This window comes from Lipomyces oligophaga, assembly GCF_038497815.1.
Source record: "Lipomyces oligophaga strain CBS 7107 unplaced genomic scaffold V1516scaffold_6, whole genome shotgun sequence".
Taxonomy (NCBI): domain Eukaryota; kingdom Fungi; phylum Ascomycota; class Lipomycetes; order Lipomycetales; family Lipomycetaceae; genus Lipomyces; species [Lipomyces] oligophaga.
Window position 1 is genome coordinate 1226934 of NW_027117790.1, and position 17653 is coordinate 1244586.

A 17653-nucleotide genomic window follows, 5' to 3' on the forward strand; every position below is an offset into this window, starting at 1 on the left:
TCCCTCAGCAGCTGCTAAAAGCGGATCAGTCTCAGACGATCCCATTATCGATTCGTTGCTGGATTTCTGTTCGAGATGCCGACTTATATATTTGCTGATTCCGAGGTATGTGCAATGTCTGTATTTCCTTGCTATGTTCTTTTGCTAGATCGCTAACTATCACCAATTAAAGTCTCAAAACTTTCTTGGCCTAGTAAATGGCAAATTCTTCAATCCCCACGGTTCAACCCAATTTATGTTTGCTCCAAGTAACAGAGCTGGCCGGAGAATTTCTAAGTTTTGCTGATATCGATTGGAAGCTTGATTACAGCTTCTGCGATAGGATGGAGAGTTGTAGTTTGTAAACAGTGTGTCTAGTACTACACGTGCTGCATTATTCCTTATCATAGAGTAGTAGCAGATCAAGGTCTTTTGAGTTATACTATTTCACGTGATACCTGATGGATTGATTAAGCTAGATCTGCTCTTCACTACCAATTACTGTAGCATTGGAAGAGTGTGAAGCTGGAATAGTAGAATTAACTGTAGCTGCCGCTGCTGCTGCTTCGGCAACTCGCTGTTTCCGTTTCCTAAATCGTTCATTCTGAACCTCGTAGTGCTCTGATAGCGGCCGTTTTTCAACCGGGACATACTCTGTTCTCCATAATCTCGAACCATCACCAAGAGATATACTAGTCCTATTAGAATTTCGATCCGAAATTTTAGAAAAAGGGATCGTTCTCTCGACTGTTTCTCTCATAGTTCGTAGCATGTGTGTTTTGATTAGCCCGTCGTACCACAGAGCGTAGACACCAGAGCGGGTAACGGATCGAGCAGTCCCGTTCTCAGAAGCCTTGAAATCAACTAAGGTTTTCCATTTCACATTAGCTTCATATTCACAGTTATACAATACCAATGGAAAATCCGATGCCATATCATAAACTGGCCGACTTGGGAATCGTTTGACGTCTAGCAAGTCTTGGATGACTTGTGGTTTTTCGTGGCCATCGCCGACCAGAAACAACACACCCATAATACAGCGCACTTGATGCCATAGAAATGCAGTACCTCGTAAATCAAACACATACATATGTGGAACCTCTATATTTGCGCCTGGGTCTGCTTTGCCACCAACATTATGGTCCAGCCCACCGATGGAAACTGGGCCGATAGCTTCACCCAGGTCTGTAAACTGAGTACTCAGTATCCGACGCATGTAATTTGTAATTTGCTTTGAACCATCAATTTTACAAAAATTGCGAAAGTCGTGCTCACCCACCAGCATTTCTGCGCCTTTGGTCATTGCGGAAATATCAATCTGACTTGGTCTTGCAGCGAAAAAATATTTATAATGGCGGCCGCGACAGCTGTGGCGAGCGTCGAACCCTTCAGGAGGGTGCAGACAGATTCCATGAACTCGAATGTCAGGGGGTAGTGAGTTATTAAGAATGATCATGTAAGGATGCTCTTTGTCGTCGTTCGCTTCGTCAACTTGTTCTTCTGGAGTCAATCGCGACCGTACTCGTATACTTACGACTTGAGCTAGTGCAGACACTCCGCGGTCTGTTCGACCACATCTACTGATATGACAGCCCTCTAAATCATCTGCGGAAGAAATTAATCTGCATCGAGCCAAAGCACGCAGAATCATGCCTTCAACAGTTGGCAGATCTGTTTCGGCTAGCTGGACAGTCAAACCTTGATAATTCCATCCCATGTATGAAAATCGAATTGCAATAAGTCGAGTGGGATATGAACTGAATTCAAACTCTCGCTCCTTTTTTACAGCCTTAGTTGGTGCTGGCGTGAGGGAACTATCATCGACCGTAGTGTTTGTTCTTGATTGAGTTAGCATTATATAGGGAATTGGCATTGACTCAAGACACGGATCAACTAACATTTTCTCCAGCTCTATGATCCGAGAAATTAAATCTCGTTTGCTCCACAGCCTGTAAGATGAATCTTTCATCTTTCTTGTGACCTGCTTTGTACTTGTTTTGTCTGGAATCAGCACAGGCGCCTTCTGTATAGCAAGCTGTTGGAGATATTCCGATATAGCACGGCCAGGGGAGAAGCTGCTAGTCGCACGAACCAATCCAGGCCACCGAGTTCGAGAACAGTTTATTCCTGATATGCTCTTTTTACTCCAGCTGAAGCGCCAACGTAGATAAAACATAGGCAATCTAGCACTTGGGTTAGATTCTCTGGCCGCTCGAACAGGAAATCTGGTACATGTCTCCATTTGAAGTCAAAAAAATTAATCTAGGACTTCGGGTTCGGGGTGCGTGCGGCGCTCATCTACAAAGATTTGTCACTAGTGATATTTATTCCACAGTTGAGTTTTAGATTACCATAAGCTACTTTATTTCACAGGATTACATATCACAAATAACATTTAAATGTAGATTCACTGAGAGATATCACTTGGCAGCAGATATGTTACGTAGCAGCATACTCAGCAGCAACTTGATTGCACTATCTCTCCCGACTGATCGCTATCAATGTCCTCGAGATCCGCCAAAGAATTTCTTGATTTGTTCTGTGATTTCCTCATTTTCTTTGATTATCTTATCAGCTTCATCTAATAATGTTCCTTTTGACAAGAACGAGGACGACGATGAAGTAGAAGAATAGGACGATGATGAAGACAAAATTGATGACGCTGACGATGATGAGGAAACAGAAGAGGCAGAGTTATGACTTCTTCGTAGTCGGTTGAATAGATACAACATTGTTACCCAGATCGATGAGGTCAGAAACTCTAAGAGCGAACTAATTGGATGATGATAGACAATCTTGTCTATTCCGTTATTCCCAATATGTCCATTGTCAATATCTATCTGATGGATCTCTCTGCTCATTATATACATCAAGTTTGAGTGCTCTCTGCGTGTCAGAATGCCATCCTTAGTATTGTTCTTCCCCAAGAATGTTACTATTGTTCTCCGCCATTGATACCTTAAAACAGTAGCCACCTTTTGTGTTATTTCACACTTTGACTTCTTTTTTAATTTTAATGGTTTAACAGTTGTACAATATTTAAATCTTCAAACAATCATAAGTCCACAGTCACTCAGTTGCAGACTGGGGCACACGTTGACACGGCAGCTCCTACAAAGTAACATTAGTTCCTGCGCATTAATGCATATTCTACTTAAGTTATCATATCAGCTTGTTTTATTCGCTAAATATTAAGGAACCCACTAAATTAATTAAAAGAAGAGACACTTTTGGAAATCTCTCCCTAATCTGATAATTCTTCACAAGTCGCATGCAAAAATATAGAACGACGCAATAACAGTATAAAATTTAAAAAACAAATAAAGCGCACACAATTATTTCTTAAAATAAAAAATCAAATCATAAGCTCTTAGTATTACACTAGCATTCGCAACTAACAGGACAAAGTTGACACAGTCGCTTAACCTTCACGCCTAAACCACTCCCAAGCACTAGCTCATATTTAATCAAATCCATATACCAATACATATTCAAATCTCTAATTGGCGACTGTCTCTTGCGTGTCTGCTATAGGCTCGACCGTAGTCGCTACTGCACCATTCGCGGTGGGCTCATGCTTGCCGTTCACGATGCTCAAAGGCTTCTTTACTAGCGTCTTCGCCTGGCTTACGCCATGAAGAGCAAATGACTCAACGCTATCAACCACATCGAAAGCAAGCTGCTTACCGGTAGAAAGAGTCAGGTAGATTCGTCCAGCAACTGGCCGACTCGAAAGATCGATCTTGGATAATTTATCATTATACACAGCTAGCACATGGTCAGCCGCCGATTGAGGAATGTTCAGCAGATAGGCAACAGTCTCCGATCCTTGCTGTCTCGTCACAGTGATGCGATCCTCGACGACAGGTTTAACACGATAAACAGCACCAGTTGTGATCAGGTAGAGTCGGCCAAGCTCAGTTCCAGCCGGATCCTCTGTAGCTGCGGCTTCTTCGGCAGCAGGAGGTAAATGAGAGTTCAAAAACGATTCCAAACGAGAATTAAGAGGACTCAAAACAGGGTCGATCTTTGCGTGAACAAACGGACGACCTTTGGCTATATAAAATGACGAAGATCGCGACTTTGCCTTATCAACCACATTTTTGGTTGGCTCGACAATGCTAGAGTTAACGCGAGCCTTAGCCGCGTCGGTGTAAAGATGCGTCGTCGACTTGACGGATGAGACTGACTTTGAAACTGTTCCAGTGATATTTGGAGGCTGCGTGGTTTTGAGAGCGGGGATAAGCTTGTCAACTTTTGTGAGAGTCGTATCACCCAACTTATCTACACGGACAAGAACTGGGGCGGCACGATTGACGGCAGGAATCACAAACTTTTCGTAATAGGGCTTGGCAGTTTCCGAGGCACGCTGAACAAGAGGGATTGAAGAGGTGTAACTTAGAGTGGCATCGACAATAGGATAGCCGCGTAGATGAGCAAGAACTGCGGACTCAAATTTGAGTGCTGAAGTGGACTCTTCTGTGGTTGATGGTGCCGTAGTCGTGGTCTGATCTTCGGCCTGCTCTGCAGCTTGAGAAATGGCAGGCTCAGTAATTACTTCTTGCGCAACAGTAGACATCTGGTGATGTGTCAGCCTGAACGAAGAAGAGGGGGTGGAGAGCGAAAGATCGATGTGAGGGGAAACGACGACCGAGCGTGGTAGCAAACACAGAGTGACTGCTCGACCGAGAGTTGCACCTCCACACCAGGACTACCGCAGGATGTACTTGAACGAAATCGCTAAGAAAAACAGATTCTTACCTCTGAAATAGTCGAAGAAATATAAAAAAGAAAGCAATAGTCCTAGAGAATAAAAACGACGATATCTATATTGAAATCGGCTGTGATCGGCGGAGGCAAATCGAGGTGGAACAGTAGCAGCAGATATATATATCGGAAAGAAGGTGCAGCCGATGGGGCGAAAGGAGGTTAAATATAAAAGCTGACGCGACGATTGAAATCTTTTCGAACCAAGTATCCACAAATTAATGGAAGATTCAAGAAAGCAGACTATGGTGGTAGGGAGAGGGGGTGGGAGGTACAAGAAGAAAGAAGGGAAGAAGGGAAACTGGTGAGACAGAAAGGTTAAGACCAGGAAGAACGGCGTACCACGCAATCGGGCTCCCGTCGACACCAAAGCGAAAACAAAGAGCTAAAAATTCCGAAAAGTTAAATAATGGACAATACGGGCAGGACAAATGTTTATCAATACCTGAACGAGGACGTAGGGTGCTCTACTACTTTTTACTACTACTCTGGTTTTCTTTCCTGCGCATGTGAAAATGCCTGTGCGAGTTAGGTCTGTCCCGATCACATGCGAGCACAGCACTGACGGCACAGCAGTCGTTGCCCACTAGACGACCGCTAGTCGGGCTATTTCGGGACCTTTCATTCACCGATCTCTATCAGATTTGGATGGAAAGCAGAAAATTATGACATCTGATGAGAAAAATGATAAGCATGATTACGTCCTCCGTTCTGTGTACTGGCTATTGCAATCGCCGTCGACCTGGTCTCCGGCGTTGTTAGACACCTAATGCGAGGTGCTGGATCGGCGTGGCTCGCCGCCTCGCTTGCCAGAAGTCGTCACAGCTAGTTCACACTGGTTCCGACAGTGCCTCCACGTGAAAGCGGTCTTTTTCAAGGCAATCCGTTCATTGAATATGTTCTTGGATTGTAAGTTGGAATTCCGGCTCGATTAATTTAGCGCAGCATAGCAAGAACCAAACCAAAAGGACTGAAAGATAAACAGGTTCTAGCCTCCTATCCTCAGTCGTTGGAGAGAAATTCTACTGCTCAAACAAACTGGCATTCGTTTATCGGAAGTTTGGCGCACATCCTTTCTACCTTGGAGCTATCTACTAGCTCAGATAGCTATAAACTACCGCCTTGGTTATCTAATCCTCCACTCATCCATCCTCGTTCATGCGAACCTTCCTCTCAAACAGCCAGCCCTAGGTAACTCTAACGGCTCAACCGCCTATTACCAGCCCAGCCAAATCTTGTCTACAAGCTCGCTAATAACTATTCTAAAACTTTTCTTATCACTTCATCCATCACTCTGGCAGCAGTGTTTGCTGCATCGCTCGTCATGTTCGGCATGTCCGGTCTGGATTAAAACTTCCTTCTAGCGAGCGCCCTCGATCGCTCTGCACACACAATTTCCCTATTCAGTTCCTCTCTCCTCTTATACGTCAGTGTGCAGAATTGACATAGAACGCAATGGACTACCCTTACCCCAAGACATTGGGGTCTAGTCAAAGTGTTGCCCTGGCAACGACTCAGAATTGAGTCGTTGCCTATAATCAAAACATGCAGGAGCGCGCCGCAAAACTTCTGTGTGTTGTCTACTCTGCCTTATTTCGGTGCTCACCACGACAAGTGAATTCATACCATCAAGTATTTTACAATCGACAATCAGTGCTAAGAATAATTAGACTGCGAACGTTTGGCCAGTATTGGCACGAGACATTTGAACCTGGTTCTAACTTGATCTTGCGCGTCGTACTTTCAAGATACCCTTCCTCCATTTGTTTATATTGATTGATATGGACTCCTCAGAGGTCTTTCGCCATCTGGTTCAGTCGGATCCTCAAGGAAACAAATTTCCAGTTGGATCTGAAGAGTGGATACGTACCGAAGCAGCCCTCTGTAGCACACATTCCCGCCAGGTTTTTAAGGACTTCGCATATATAGCAGCTGATGAACTGAATTGGCTGAATGAGCGGATGAATTGCGTTCTACAAGAAATCAATAAGTGAGCAGTCTCCCGTCGTGCTCTCTTCAGTGTGATACTAATGATTTCTAGAAACTCATCAAAGCATCTATTATCACAATCATTCCCAAAGCACTCTACCCCGATCTCAGCTGCATCAGCTCGCAATTTTGCTGATAAGGAAAATGTGATTGTAAGTCTGCATTATCCATTCCTTCCCTCCGTTAGAGCGTACTAACAAGATGGAACGCAGCAAGTTGCCCACTCGCCACATCGATCTTCACCTTCTCGTCCGGTGACTAATCAGTCGTCGCGAGAATGTACTCCTCCGGGCGTGCTGCTCTCTGAGCCACGATCACCACAACTTGTATCCTCAGTCATAAAGCGCCAGGCAACCTTATCAGCTGTGACTGAATTTGCAACTGATCCGATTGTTGCAGTCTCCTCGTCTCCTTTGCCTGGAGATGATCGCTATGCAGGAGCTGATTTTTTTGGATCCGAGGAACGTGAAATCCTTCAGCTAGAACCTGGACAAGGACACCTGGAAAATGATTCCTATCTCAATTCATCACCAATGCAATCTAGTAGCAGTCTCAGTTCAGCAATATCTATGTCTGACCATAGAGAGAACCTGGAAACTACTACTTTTGCAGTACCTACCGAAATTCGATCAATTACGAGCACTGGAACACTACCCGTTAATGCATCATCAAATACCAATCAATTTCCAGAACCAGCACATGAAGAAGCTAGTGTAGACGATAGTCAGGAGTCGTCATTTTATTCTGCCCACGACGACTCAAAATTATCTGATCCCTCTTTGGGCATCTCTCAGACTGAAGAACCAAGAACTCAAGATATTTCTGTTTCTCCTATTCGCGCAATAATGTCACCTCTCCAAATGCTACCGTTGGCGCAGAGTACGCCCTTTAATGCTGGGTTGGCTGTAATGTCCGGAACTTTTTCTCCTCCTCACCATCGCCACGCACATTCGCCTTCAACATACTCTCCTTTATGTGCTGCTCCGCTTTCTGCAAAACAATCCTCCTTAGAACAGAATAGACAAACAAATCATTCTTGCAGTACCCACCAAGAATTGATGACAAATGAAGTCTCGCTTGTTCAACAAATTGTCGATTCTCCTCCTACAGAAGAATCAAGAAGCAAGATATCCACCGCAAAACTCAGCATGAATACCTTACAAAGCAAAAATTCGCTTGATGGCATAATTGAAAATTTCGAGGTGCAGAAAAATCTCCCCGCAGAATCTAGCAATTCTAAACCAGAAGAACGCAAACTTGAGACAAGTATAGCAAAAATTGAAGGAAATGAAGAGCCTACGATACTTTTGGATTCGAACTCTGAAGCCAGATCTAGCGGTTCAAGTCTACCAGCTACTACTCCTCATAATGCATCAGGAGCGTACATGACTACGCAGAAATTTAATGACAACTTAGAAGAAGATGACGAGGAAGAATGGATTCCTCTACCAAAATGTACTCCAGCGCCTGCATCTCGATTTTCTAACCAGACTGTGCTGTATAAGGATCTCCAGTCTTCCAAAACGGCTCCTGCACGAGAACCAGAGCCCTTATTAGAAGAGGAAGATGAAAGTGCAGATAGCGAAAAGGAGGATGAAGTTGTGAACGAGAGTATCGGTGCTTTGAAGCCAGGATCTGATGTTAAGGATACTGTTGGAACACATGCAGCAGGGAAGCAAGGTATCGAAAGAAAGGCCGACGCTCCAGGATATTTGTCCAGTACTGCTGCATCTCGCTCCAGATCTCCTATCAAAACAGCAGTAGCAAAGCCCAAAGCAATAAATACGGGACTAGCATCTCCATCAAAATCTCCCATAAAGCCAATATTGCAACAGGTCGGGGCATCACCTGCGCGACTTCGTCCCGCCGGAGGATCACCATCGAAACAGCCAGCAGTGACTTTTTCGACGCGCCCTATTCAACCCTCGTTCAACAAATCACCGCTTCGACAGGCTGTGTTTCCCCCTCAATCTCCTACTCGGCCAACACAGGTGCCAGATAAATTGAAATCTTCCGGACCAAGAACGGCCTCCCCCGAGCGATCTACTGCGAGCTTGATCCGAACGGGGTCTCAGTTTACTTCAGGACAAGCATCTACTATAGCGGCGATGACAGCAGCTAGTGTTCAAGCAAACGCACATTCTCCGGTCAGCCATGCATTACGATCAGTTAAGTCTTCAACAGCTGACGTTTTTCGTCGGGCTCGCGAACTATTTGCAGGAAATCTGAATAGCGATAGCGCTACGAAGTCTCGTAATCCTACTAAAGAGACTAAATTGAATGGCGCGGAACTTGGGAGTGGCTCTGTCAAGCGAGCAATTGCCGAAGCGGAACCTGGACGACCTGGTGCGAACAAATCTCAACCTAGTAAGAGCCTCTATCCTGACATTAGTGCCTTGCTTGGGGATAATACTGGATCCCCAGGAAGAAACGGTACTTCAGTGTTGGATATGAATGGTCATGTTTCTCAAGTAGGTCCTGGACCATTGAATGGAAATCCTGCCAAAGTTTTGTTTCCAGTTCCCCTTACTATGCGATCATTAAATGGTTCTGCACTACCGGCTGAAACTGCAGTTGATGCAGATTTCCGAGTGTCTCGACCAAATAAGAGGTCATCTACTGATGAGATGCCTAATAGTGGAGATTTGCATCTTACGCCCGAGCAGCAGCAGCCACAACAACAGCCAGCTCAACAGCCAGCATCAGCAACAGCGCAGAGCGTCGTTTCGACGCAAGGACCTCGTGTAAAACGAATCAAATCTACGTTGGCTTCACGCAAGGCACCAACTAGGCAAGCACCCCGAACCGGTTTACGAGTCCCTGCTATTCGAGGAACTGAATTTGAACATCCCCGAAAGTTTGCATTAACTACTGTGGCCACTGGTGGAGCAGGAGCCAATAGTACGCCAGTGCAGATGAATGAAGGTAGTAATACGTCCGATTCTTCGGGGGAACCTAGGATAAGTGATGAAGAGACCAAGAAGAATGAAGCCAAGCGAGAAATTGAGCGTCGAAGATTAGAAAACGTTCGGCGCGCAGCTGCGCAGCACGAAGACAAGCGAAAAGCTGGAGAGGAAGAAGGAAATGTGAAGAGTAAGGTAGTACCTATTCATAAGACTCGGATGGAGGAAGCCAAAAATATAAAACGAAACTTTCAAATTGAGACAGCTGATGGGCAAAAAATTAAAGCATCGCTTGCGCGAACTTCTCTTGCAGATCATGCCAAACGACGACGAACTGAAGAGATATCAGAAAATGAAACCAAAAATCATCGGAAAGAAGTAACTGGGGCAACGACTACTACTAGTTCTATTACTACGAACATTGTAACCAATGGCAAACCAGGAAACGGAGTACTTGGTCGAGCAGTTCCGTTTGTGGAAGCAGTGAAATTTTCAAATGAGAAGATCCGATTTGGACCCGCAAGTCATACCCAACAGGAGAACACACTCTATAGCGGTCCGCGAAGGAATACGAACTCAGGAGGGAACTCAGCGGTTGCGACAGTCAACGCTACGAAGCCAGCGCCAGCCTCCAGCACAACCACAGGAGGAGTGGCAGGAAATGGAGATAATATTGTCTTGCCTGATATATGCAGCGAGTCGGAAGATGACGAGGACGGATCTGTATTGCTAGATTGGGCAAATTCTCCAGCGTTAAGTGAGCAGCTACGTAATCAGCAGAAAATCGACCCAGATACAATTTTCGGCCCAGTTGCTCCTTTATCAATGGAAGATGTTTTCAAAACTCGACCTGGAACTGGCCCAATCCGCTTTCGGCCAAGATCAAGTTCAGCAAATTGGTCAAACAATGATCGCTTGACCCCTCAGGAGATTGAATCTTATGCTTCTGAAATGGGTTATGCTAAAGATCAATAGGAATACTGAGGATTAGCCAAAATAATATTTCTGTATATAATATATATATTCATCATATGTATTTCCTAATTAGTGCTATACTAAGTCTAGCTCATCGCTAATGAGTGATTACTTAAAGCAAACTGTTAATAACACAGTAGTAACTATAAACATTCCTTAAATATGATAGCACATGAGCTTTATGCCTTAAAGATATCGCATATTTGAGGTTAGAGAATAATGCTCTATTGCGTGTTGAGATATTCCTTAAATGTTACAAACATTGTTTACTTATGTGGCCACGCTCCGGTCTGCACCAACATGAACCTATAATCTATTGGATGGAACTACGGCTCTACGGCTTTGCTTACATATCTTCTTTGTCATAAAATCGGCGGAAACCGCCAGAACATAGGCGGCAAAAAACCAAATAGACAGGCGCGAAGTAGTCGAGATAAGCAAAAACTCGATCCTCACCGGAACACGAGAGAATATGTCTGTCGACGCAGCATTTGCGTTGGAGACTTTTCAGCAAGATCGTAAGTAGACCCTTGAGGTGGGTGTCGGTATGCAAAACAGATATCAATTTGTTTGGTTTATCGACATGCGTCAAGAAATGTACACTCGATCGCCGTCGCTGCTTGGTTGTCATCGACATGAGCCTTGAAATTGGTGAAAATTTTTTCGCCACCGGTTCACAGACCCCTGTATTGCTGTGTCTCGATCTCGTGAGCAATCACATTTAATACGTAACCCTCGATCGAAACACACCATCAGGGGGCACCATCGCGACGACGACGAGGTTCAAGAAGAAATTAGACTAACAAATCTCGAATTAATAGTTGTCAATGTTCCTGAAGAAGTCGCTCACTATCTTGAGGAGATGAAAACGAAGGATGTGAAGATAGTAACGCTACGACGAAGGATACAACATCACGATAATCAGATTCAGAAACACATTCGTGCGCACGGGTCGTTGAGTGAGAACCCGAAAGAAGCAGCGAACAGCACGAAAATAATTTCAGATTATGAGCAGGCTATGAAACTGCAGGAGGAGAAATGTGAACTAGCTCATAAATTAAATGATTTGGTATGTGTGTTAGTGCTTGCTATTGCTGAACGTCGTTGTCGTCTCGGATTTGCGCCGGCTAACATCATGTGATAGATCATAAGGCATGTCCGGAAACTCGATTGCGAAATCAAAAAGCTGCAAAATGAAGGCGCTTTAGCAGCAGGCACCGAGCCAATTGTGCTTTCATCGATTCAAGCCTTGAATCAACAGCTTGCTGCTGCCGCTGCGACCTCTGCGAATCATTCCCATGCGAGAAGTCATGTTTCAGCTGGACAAGCAGTAGCGATGCAGACGCAGGCGCAAGCACAGGCACAAGCAGCTCAGGCCCGGCAAATAGCTGCTCAAAATGCGATGTCTCAACAGGCTACTATTCAAGCACTCAAACATAGATCGTCACTTGCGAATGTGACCGCCGCTGCTTCTTTGGCTGCTGCTCATGCAAATGGTCGATACCCCATGGAGTATAGTGGTCTACCTGCAGCTGCGATGGTTGGATTGAATGGTTCAAAAGGAGCAGGCTCACCAGTTGTAGTAGGACCTGGAGGGGCTGTTGCAGGAATGTCGGGTATGACGGCCAGTATGGCTCAAGAGATCTTGAATGCCAACATGGCCGCGGGAATGAGTCCTGGATCGGCTGGAGGACAACGGCCGTCGAAAAGAATGAAGGTTGGATCTTCCAATTCGACGCCAACACGGACGACGCCAGGGCTCATGAATGGTCAGGGAAATTCTATGGTCGGGGCTACTGTTCCGGCAGCAGCAGTAGTGGCAGGAGGACCCAACGGAGCCAGCCTCGGAGTGAGGGGAACATCTCCAGCGATTCGAGCGACACCGGGCACGAACAGTGGGCCAGGTGGAGGATCGAGCAACAGTATAGTTGTTGGAGAGTATGCAAAGAAAGAAGGGGAACGCCATTCGTCGGCTGGAGGGGTTGGTCTTGGGCCTAATGGAGGAGCGCTTTCTCGTAATGGTGTTCATCATCCACATCATCATGGAGGAGCTCATGGCCATGGCCCAGGAAACGGGTTCAGTGGTCCAGGAGCCGACCGGAAGCACAAGAATCATGATGAGAACAAGCCTGAAGATGACGAAGAAGAAGAAGAAAATAACGACAGCGCGCTATATTGTTTCTGCCAGCAAGTTTCGTACGGAGACATGGTTGCATGCGACAATCCAGACTGCAGATATGAATGGTTCCATTATGGATGTGTTGGTCTCAAAGCGCCGCCTTCCGGAGTATGGTATTGTTCTCAGCAGTGTCAAGAAAAAGTTCAAAGCAAAAAGAGTCGCAAATAAGATCTTATTTGGTAGTGTACGAATATTATTAAGAAAGTGGTGGATAGAAGTGTAAGATAGTGTGGTAATGAATATACATAATGTACGGTTTTTGGGTCTAAAAAAACCGAGTGGGTAGATAGATTTGTATGGCGGGAGAGAAAGACACGCATTAGTGCGCGTGTGTTTCGAGGGCGAACCCTGGTGTTTATGTGAGTTTGCATTGTCCACCAGATCTAACGTGCTTGTAACCTTTTTGGTAAAGAGCCGGATTAGATCTTAACATCTGAGATGACTGACGAAGATCCATTAACATCAACTCTTCGACCAGGTAAATTTTGCACCCGACTAATTGCTCCACTTCCCGTGAAACGGTGAATCTAGCTAACAAGGATCAGCAACTGACGCGATAATTACTGTTCGAGTGATTAAATCGTTTGAATATAGAACTGAAAGGAACCTTGTTCTCAGAGATATAGATCTTAAACACACAACTGCGGGACAGCTACTCGAGCTTGTTAAAAAGGATATTTCAACTCAGGGAGCGTATAGACCCTTGAGGAATGTGTTGTACGACACATTGAAGCTATACACGAAAGCGCACGGAACAAAAGTATGATAATTTTTTTGCTCTCCGAACCATTGCCCACTAGTTCAGTACTAATCATATACAAAACTTGCTATAGTCTCAGAATTTGATTATTAATTTGGATGATGATGATACGCTAATGCTGCTGGATTTGGATAAATCATTATCGGACTACGGAGTCGAAAACGAGACTGAGCTGTCGTGTTTCAATCGGGAGTTATATGAAAAATATAAGGCCCATCCAGTCGAGAAATGGTGATTAAAAAGCGATTTGAAAGACCAAGAAATTATATAATGAAATAAAGAAAATAGTACACTGGCATTTCAGTTTTTTCCTATATATACACCTATATATATATAACCAGGAATACAGGAAGACAACAAAACAAGCACAAAAGAATTTTAAAATCCAATCAACACCAAAACTTATAGACCCGGACAAATATGTTACGGCGTGCTAAAGCTTCACGTTCTTCGTTGATTTCTTGCTGTAGCAAGTCCAAGTCTAACTCTCTGCGACCGGTAACCAGATCAGCTTCAGAAGGTTTTACGAACGGAGTCTTGTACCAGATCTTATAAAGAATATAGAATACCAGGACAACAGGGGCTGCAAGATATGTGGAGAAAAAGTCGTATGCGTTAGGAGTGGAGCCAATTGGCCAGACCGCAATCCAGAATTGGGCAACCAGAACAAGTACATTCAAAATAAGACCAGCATAGGAGCCAATCAAACCAGGGTGGGACTTGAATGGAAGCTCGTTTAGCGAATGCCCCTGAACTTTCCAAGCTCGGCGGAAAAGAATATGCGCAAGACATACAGATCCCCAAGTGAAGATCGAGGACAATCCCGACAGAGCAAGAAGCCAGTTGAAGACGTCACCTTCCTTGGGGGAAGCAGAAACGTATGCCAACAATCCGAATAGGGAAGTAGCAATAATTCCAACCAGTGGACGGCCTGATTTGTCAATATATCCAAAGATTGAAGGGGCTTGACCCATATCAGCAAGAGAGGCAAGAGTACGGGAGCAGCCATAAATAGAGGAATTACCGACGGACAGAACGGAGATCATGATGACGACGTTCATCACTGAAGGAAGACCGGAAATGCCAGCGTGCTCAATGGCAATCACAAAGGGTGATGCAGCGGCATCGACGCTTGAAGTTCCGTTAAGCAGGTTCTTATCAGTGTAGGGCACTAAAAGGCCGACTATAGTAAGAGCAACAATATAGAACAAGGTGATACGCCAGAAAACCTGCTTCACGGCGGAAGGGAGTGTCTTTCGCGGGTTTGCTGTCTCTGCGGCCGCTAAACCTACGAGTTCGGTTCCGGAGAATGCAAAAGCGGCCGTGACAAAGACTGAGCAGAGACCTTTAAATCCGTTGTGGAATGCACCCGGATCATGCCAGTAGCGGCCGCCAATATATCCACCTTGAGGTCCGCCTCCACAAGTGAGAACGATGCCTAGGATGATGAAGCCAATGACGGCAATAACCTTAATCATGGAAAAAATGCATTCTGCTTCGCCGTATCCTTTTACGCCGAAGAAGTTGATGAGAACAATAATGACCCAGAAAATGGTCACCCAAACGGCGTTGTTGACGTCGACATGCCAGTAGTTCAAAGTAATGGAAGCGGCGACTAGTTCGAGAGGAAAGACGACTAGCCACTGGAGAGCATAATTCCAGCCCATAGCAAAACCCCAGGCGGGATCGATGAATCGAGTGGAATAAGTCGAGAACGAGCCTGCGACAGGGAACACAACCGCGAGCTCACCGAGCGCGTGGACAACCGTGTAAAGCATGACTCCGATAATTCCAAACGCAATCAACAGCGAGGCCGGTCCTCCAGCTTCAAGAGCTTTACCGGAGTTGACAAAAAGACCGGTACCTATTGAGCCGCCGATAGCGATCATCTGCAAATGACGACTCTTGAGATGTCGAGCCAAGGGCGAAGCGGCCGTACGTTTGGCTGCCGCCTCGACATCGAAGTTGCGTCCTGAGGCAGCAGCTTGTTTGCTTGCCAGATATGCTTCGGAGGGCTGGAACGAATCTTTGAATCTACCCCAGAGGGTGCCAGGGACCGGTGCTGTGTGACCATATGTGTTTGAGGTTCTGCTTTCGACAGCAGCAAGATAGGTAGGAATCTCGTCGGACGAGCCACCTTTGGACTTCTCATCTGTTTCGTACGGGAGCGACATGGCGGAGGGAGTGGGAATGAACCAAGAGGCGTGTGCAGAGGGAGAGGGGGAAGCAGATATATATTTATATGTGAATATATAGATATACTACGGCGACGAGGGAAGTGGGCGGTTGTGGAGGATAACGAAGATTAATATGAGGACAGGATCAGATGATGATCGTTAAACGTATCCGATATCAGGACGGTCTATCAAAATAGAGTACTACTTAAGCAAGCTGTTTCAAGAGGAGGGGGGAGCAAAAGATACGGTCAGTGAGATACCGAGGATTACGATTCAGCCCATACGAGTACAAAATTTCCCTCTGCACAATGAAGGGAAGCTCGAAGTTGGCTGTTGATAGTGGTCAGGATCTTCGGTGAATTTGGCTTTCTGACGTCTGTGCGTTAAGTGAGGCTCTGAGCACTAAGGTTAATGTTGCCGCCGGAGGTCGTTCTGTGGTGAGTGGGCTTGAAGTGGCTTGGAGTGGCTTGGTGGCGTGTGAAAGGGCTTCGCAGGATTTTTGCCTCACAGAGGTCTTGACTATTCAGAATACAGTAGGTGAGCTCGGCGTAGGCGTCGATAAGACGAAACATTGGAGAAGTCTATTCGATGTTTAATTGGTGATCATCTCGTGGGAACGTAGCTTTTGTAATGAAATCTCGTATATATCTTGAGCTTGAGTCTTAAGATGGCGCAAGGCACGCCAGCAGTTAGAACGGTGCAGCAATCAGCAGGAAGGGCTCGATACCGTCGGAATATAGACTATAAGGAAAAAATCCTTATGGTTTGATGTAAGTGGCTAAACGGTCAAGTATTAGCAGGGCAGTCAATCACACGAGCAACTCAGCAGTCTGAGACTGAGTCTGCGCCCGTCGACCGGCCAAAGCAGCAGATCTTTGCTCCTTAGTGTGGTCTATTCTCGCCTTCTTCTCCAACGGACTATTGCAGATGTCGCGATGGCTTGCTGGTGGCTTGAATTTTGGCCTATTGTTTGACTTCTATTGTATTTGTAGGGCAACAGCTGTATTGACAGTAGTATACATAAGTGCACACTACGTCAGAGAATAGTTTTCACTGCTCTACAATCCTTAGGTCAAGCCAGTCAACTGGATCCCCCAATGATATTCTTAGCGCAAGGATATTGAATTGGCTGTCAAAGCCCGCTCTGTCATGCAGAAAACCCGGATAATCACCGTATTGGTCCTGGACGTCGGAGACTATTCGCCAACCAAAGCTTTGGACTGAACTCTATGGAAGACTCCACCGAACAAGACCAGACCAACGCCAACGACCGCCATTTTACTCCTGGCTTGTCTCTGCCTTCAGCCCATACACATCATCTTCAGCAGCCACCCGGCCATCCAGTCATCTAGCCAGTTAACTAACCAGCCGGCAGGCAATCCACAGGCCTTAAACTTGTTTGAGCAGTGAATAAAGGCCAGGGTTGCAAATATTTTTCCTTGGAGGCTGACGCTTATGGATGTATGTGATCCAGCAGCGCCGCCCTCGAGTTTTTAAACTTTGACGCATGGCTACTTGGTGGAGCACGGCGCGACGTTATTCAGCTGTCGCGATTTTACATTGTCTATTTTCGCAGTTTACCGAGATGGATTGTTTGCAGGATGGTATTTTCTGGGCTGCAGACATTTTTTTGACACTTTTTTTTTGTTTATGCAGCAGCATTTTCGTAAATTACAGCAAATTTGTATCGTTCGAGACCATGGCCGTATGCAGATAGAGAGTCCTATTGCTGGCGCAATAGATTTTGTATATTGTGCCAGATCCATACCTGTAAGACCACCCTTGGAAGTTGTAGCGTTAATTCTTTCCGTAGTGCAATCCTCAGCAAAATGCCATCTACGCACACCCATCACTGGAATCCACTTGTAGCTACCGAATGCATATCTTTATTAATCTTATCGAAACTGTAATACATTCGTTCACA

General features: G+C 45.4%; 6 protein-coding genes across 6 annotated transcripts; 3 read left to right on the forward strand and 3 right to left on the reverse strand.

Annotated features, from left to right (window-relative positions):
- Window positions 1–320: 320 nt before the first annotated feature.
- V1516DRAFT_679306 (pseudouridine synthase) lies at window positions 321–2185 on the reverse strand. The gene is made up of 2 exons (XM_066922895.1): window positions 1878–2185; window positions 321–1817 (listed from the first exon to the last, which is right to left on the reverse strand). The coding sequence occupies exons 1-2, from the start codon at window positions 2153–2155 to the stop codon at window positions 455–457; spliced, it is 1641 nt and encodes a 546-aa protein (XP_066776471.1). The 5' UTR covers window positions 2156–2185; the 3' UTR covers window positions 321–454.
- Window positions 2186–3478: 1293 nt separating this feature from the next.
- On the reverse strand, window positions 3479–4558 carry V1516DRAFT_686973 (uncharacterized protein; the record flags this gene model as incomplete). Its single annotated transcript, XM_066923696.1, has 1 exon — window positions 3479–4558. The coding sequence occupies one exon, from the start codon at window positions 4556–4558 to the stop codon at window positions 3479–3481; it is 1080 nt and encodes a 359-aa protein (XP_066776472.1).
- A 1790-nt stretch (window positions 4559–6348) lies between these two features.
- Window positions 6349–10765, forward strand: V1516DRAFT_679311 (uncharacterized protein). Its single transcript, XM_066922896.1, has 2 exons — window positions 6349–6887; window positions 6948–10765. Exons 1-2 carry the CDS (start codon window positions 6777–6779, stop codon window positions 10611–10613), a joined length of 3777 nt encoding a protein of 1258 aa, XP_066776473.1. The 5' UTR covers window positions 6349–6776; the 3' UTR covers window positions 10614–10765.
- A 176-nt stretch (window positions 10766–10941) lies between these two features.
- On the forward strand, window positions 10942–13077 carry V1516DRAFT_679314 (inhibitor of growth proteins N-terminal histone-binding-domain-containing protein). The gene is made up of 3 exons (XM_066922897.1): window positions 10942–11131; window positions 11435–11682; window positions 11758–13077. The coding sequence occupies exons 1-3, from the start codon at window positions 11086–11088 to the stop codon at window positions 12958–12960; spliced, it is 1497 nt and encodes a 498-aa protein (XP_066776474.1). The 5' UTR covers window positions 10942–11085; the 3' UTR covers window positions 12961–13077.
- Window positions 13078–14061, forward strand: V1516DRAFT_679317 (uncharacterized protein). Its single transcript, XM_066922898.1, has 3 exons — window positions 13078–13270; window positions 13338–13552; window positions 13626–14061. Exons 1-3 carry the CDS (start codon window positions 13231–13233, stop codon window positions 13785–13787), a joined length of 417 nt encoding a protein of 138 aa, XP_066776475.1. The 5' UTR covers window positions 13078–13230; the 3' UTR covers window positions 13788–14061.
- V1516DRAFT_627205 (amino acid permease-domain-containing protein) lies at window positions 13942–15726 on the reverse strand (the record flags this gene model as incomplete). The annotated part of the gene is made up of 1 exon (XM_066919781.1): window positions 13942–15726. The coding sequence occupies one exon, from the start codon at window positions 15724–15726 to the stop codon at window positions 13942–13944; it is 1785 nt and encodes a 594-aa protein (XP_066776476.1).
- Window positions 15727–17653: the final 1927 nt, after the last annotated feature.

What these genes read in the sequence shown, in the direction of transcription:
- V1516DRAFT_679306 (XM_066922895.1), bottom strand. Translation starts at nt 2,155, where the DNA reads ATGTTTTATCTACGTTGGCGCTTCAGCTGGAGTAAAAAGAGCATATCA. An exon ending in ATCATAGAGCTGGAGAAAAT is followed by an intron (nt 1,818 to 1,877) that starts GTTAGTTGATCC and finishes AACTCAATCAAG; the next exon opens with AACAAACACTACGGTCGATG.
- V1516DRAFT_679311 (XM_066922896.1), top strand. Translation starts at nt 6,777, where the DNA reads ATGATTTCTAGAAACTCATCAAAGCATCTATTATCACAATCATTCCCA. An exon ending in CTGATAAGGAAAATGTGATT is followed by an intron (nt 6,888 to 6,947) that starts GTAAGTCTGCAT and finishes GATGGAACGCAG; the next exon opens with CAAGTTGCCCACTCGCCACA.
- V1516DRAFT_679314 (XM_066922897.1), top strand. Translation starts at nt 11,086, where the DNA reads ATGTCTGTCGACGCAGCATTTGCGTTGGAGACTTTTCAGCAAGATC. An exon ending in GGAGACTTTTCAGCAAGATC is followed by an intron (nt 11,132 to 11,434) that starts GTAAGTAGACCC and finishes TCGAATTAATAG; the next exon opens with TTGTCAATGTTCCTGAAGAA. An exon ending in CTCATAAATTAAATGATTTG is followed by an intron (nt 11,683 to 11,757) that starts GTATGTGTGTTA and finishes ATCATGTGATAG; the next exon opens with ATCATAAGGCATGTCCGGAA.
- V1516DRAFT_679317 (XM_066922898.1), top strand. Translation starts at nt 13,231, where the DNA reads ATGACTGACGAAGATCCATTAACATCAACTCTTCGACCAG. An exon ending in AACATCAACTCTTCGACCAG is followed by an intron (nt 13,271 to 13,337) that starts GTAAATTTTGCA and finishes AACAAGGATCAG; the next exon opens with CAACTGACGCGATAATTACT. An exon ending in CGAAAGCGCACGGAACAAAA is followed by an intron (nt 13,553 to 13,625) that starts GTATGATAATTT and finishes AACTTGCTATAG; the next exon opens with TCTCAGAATTTGATTATTAA.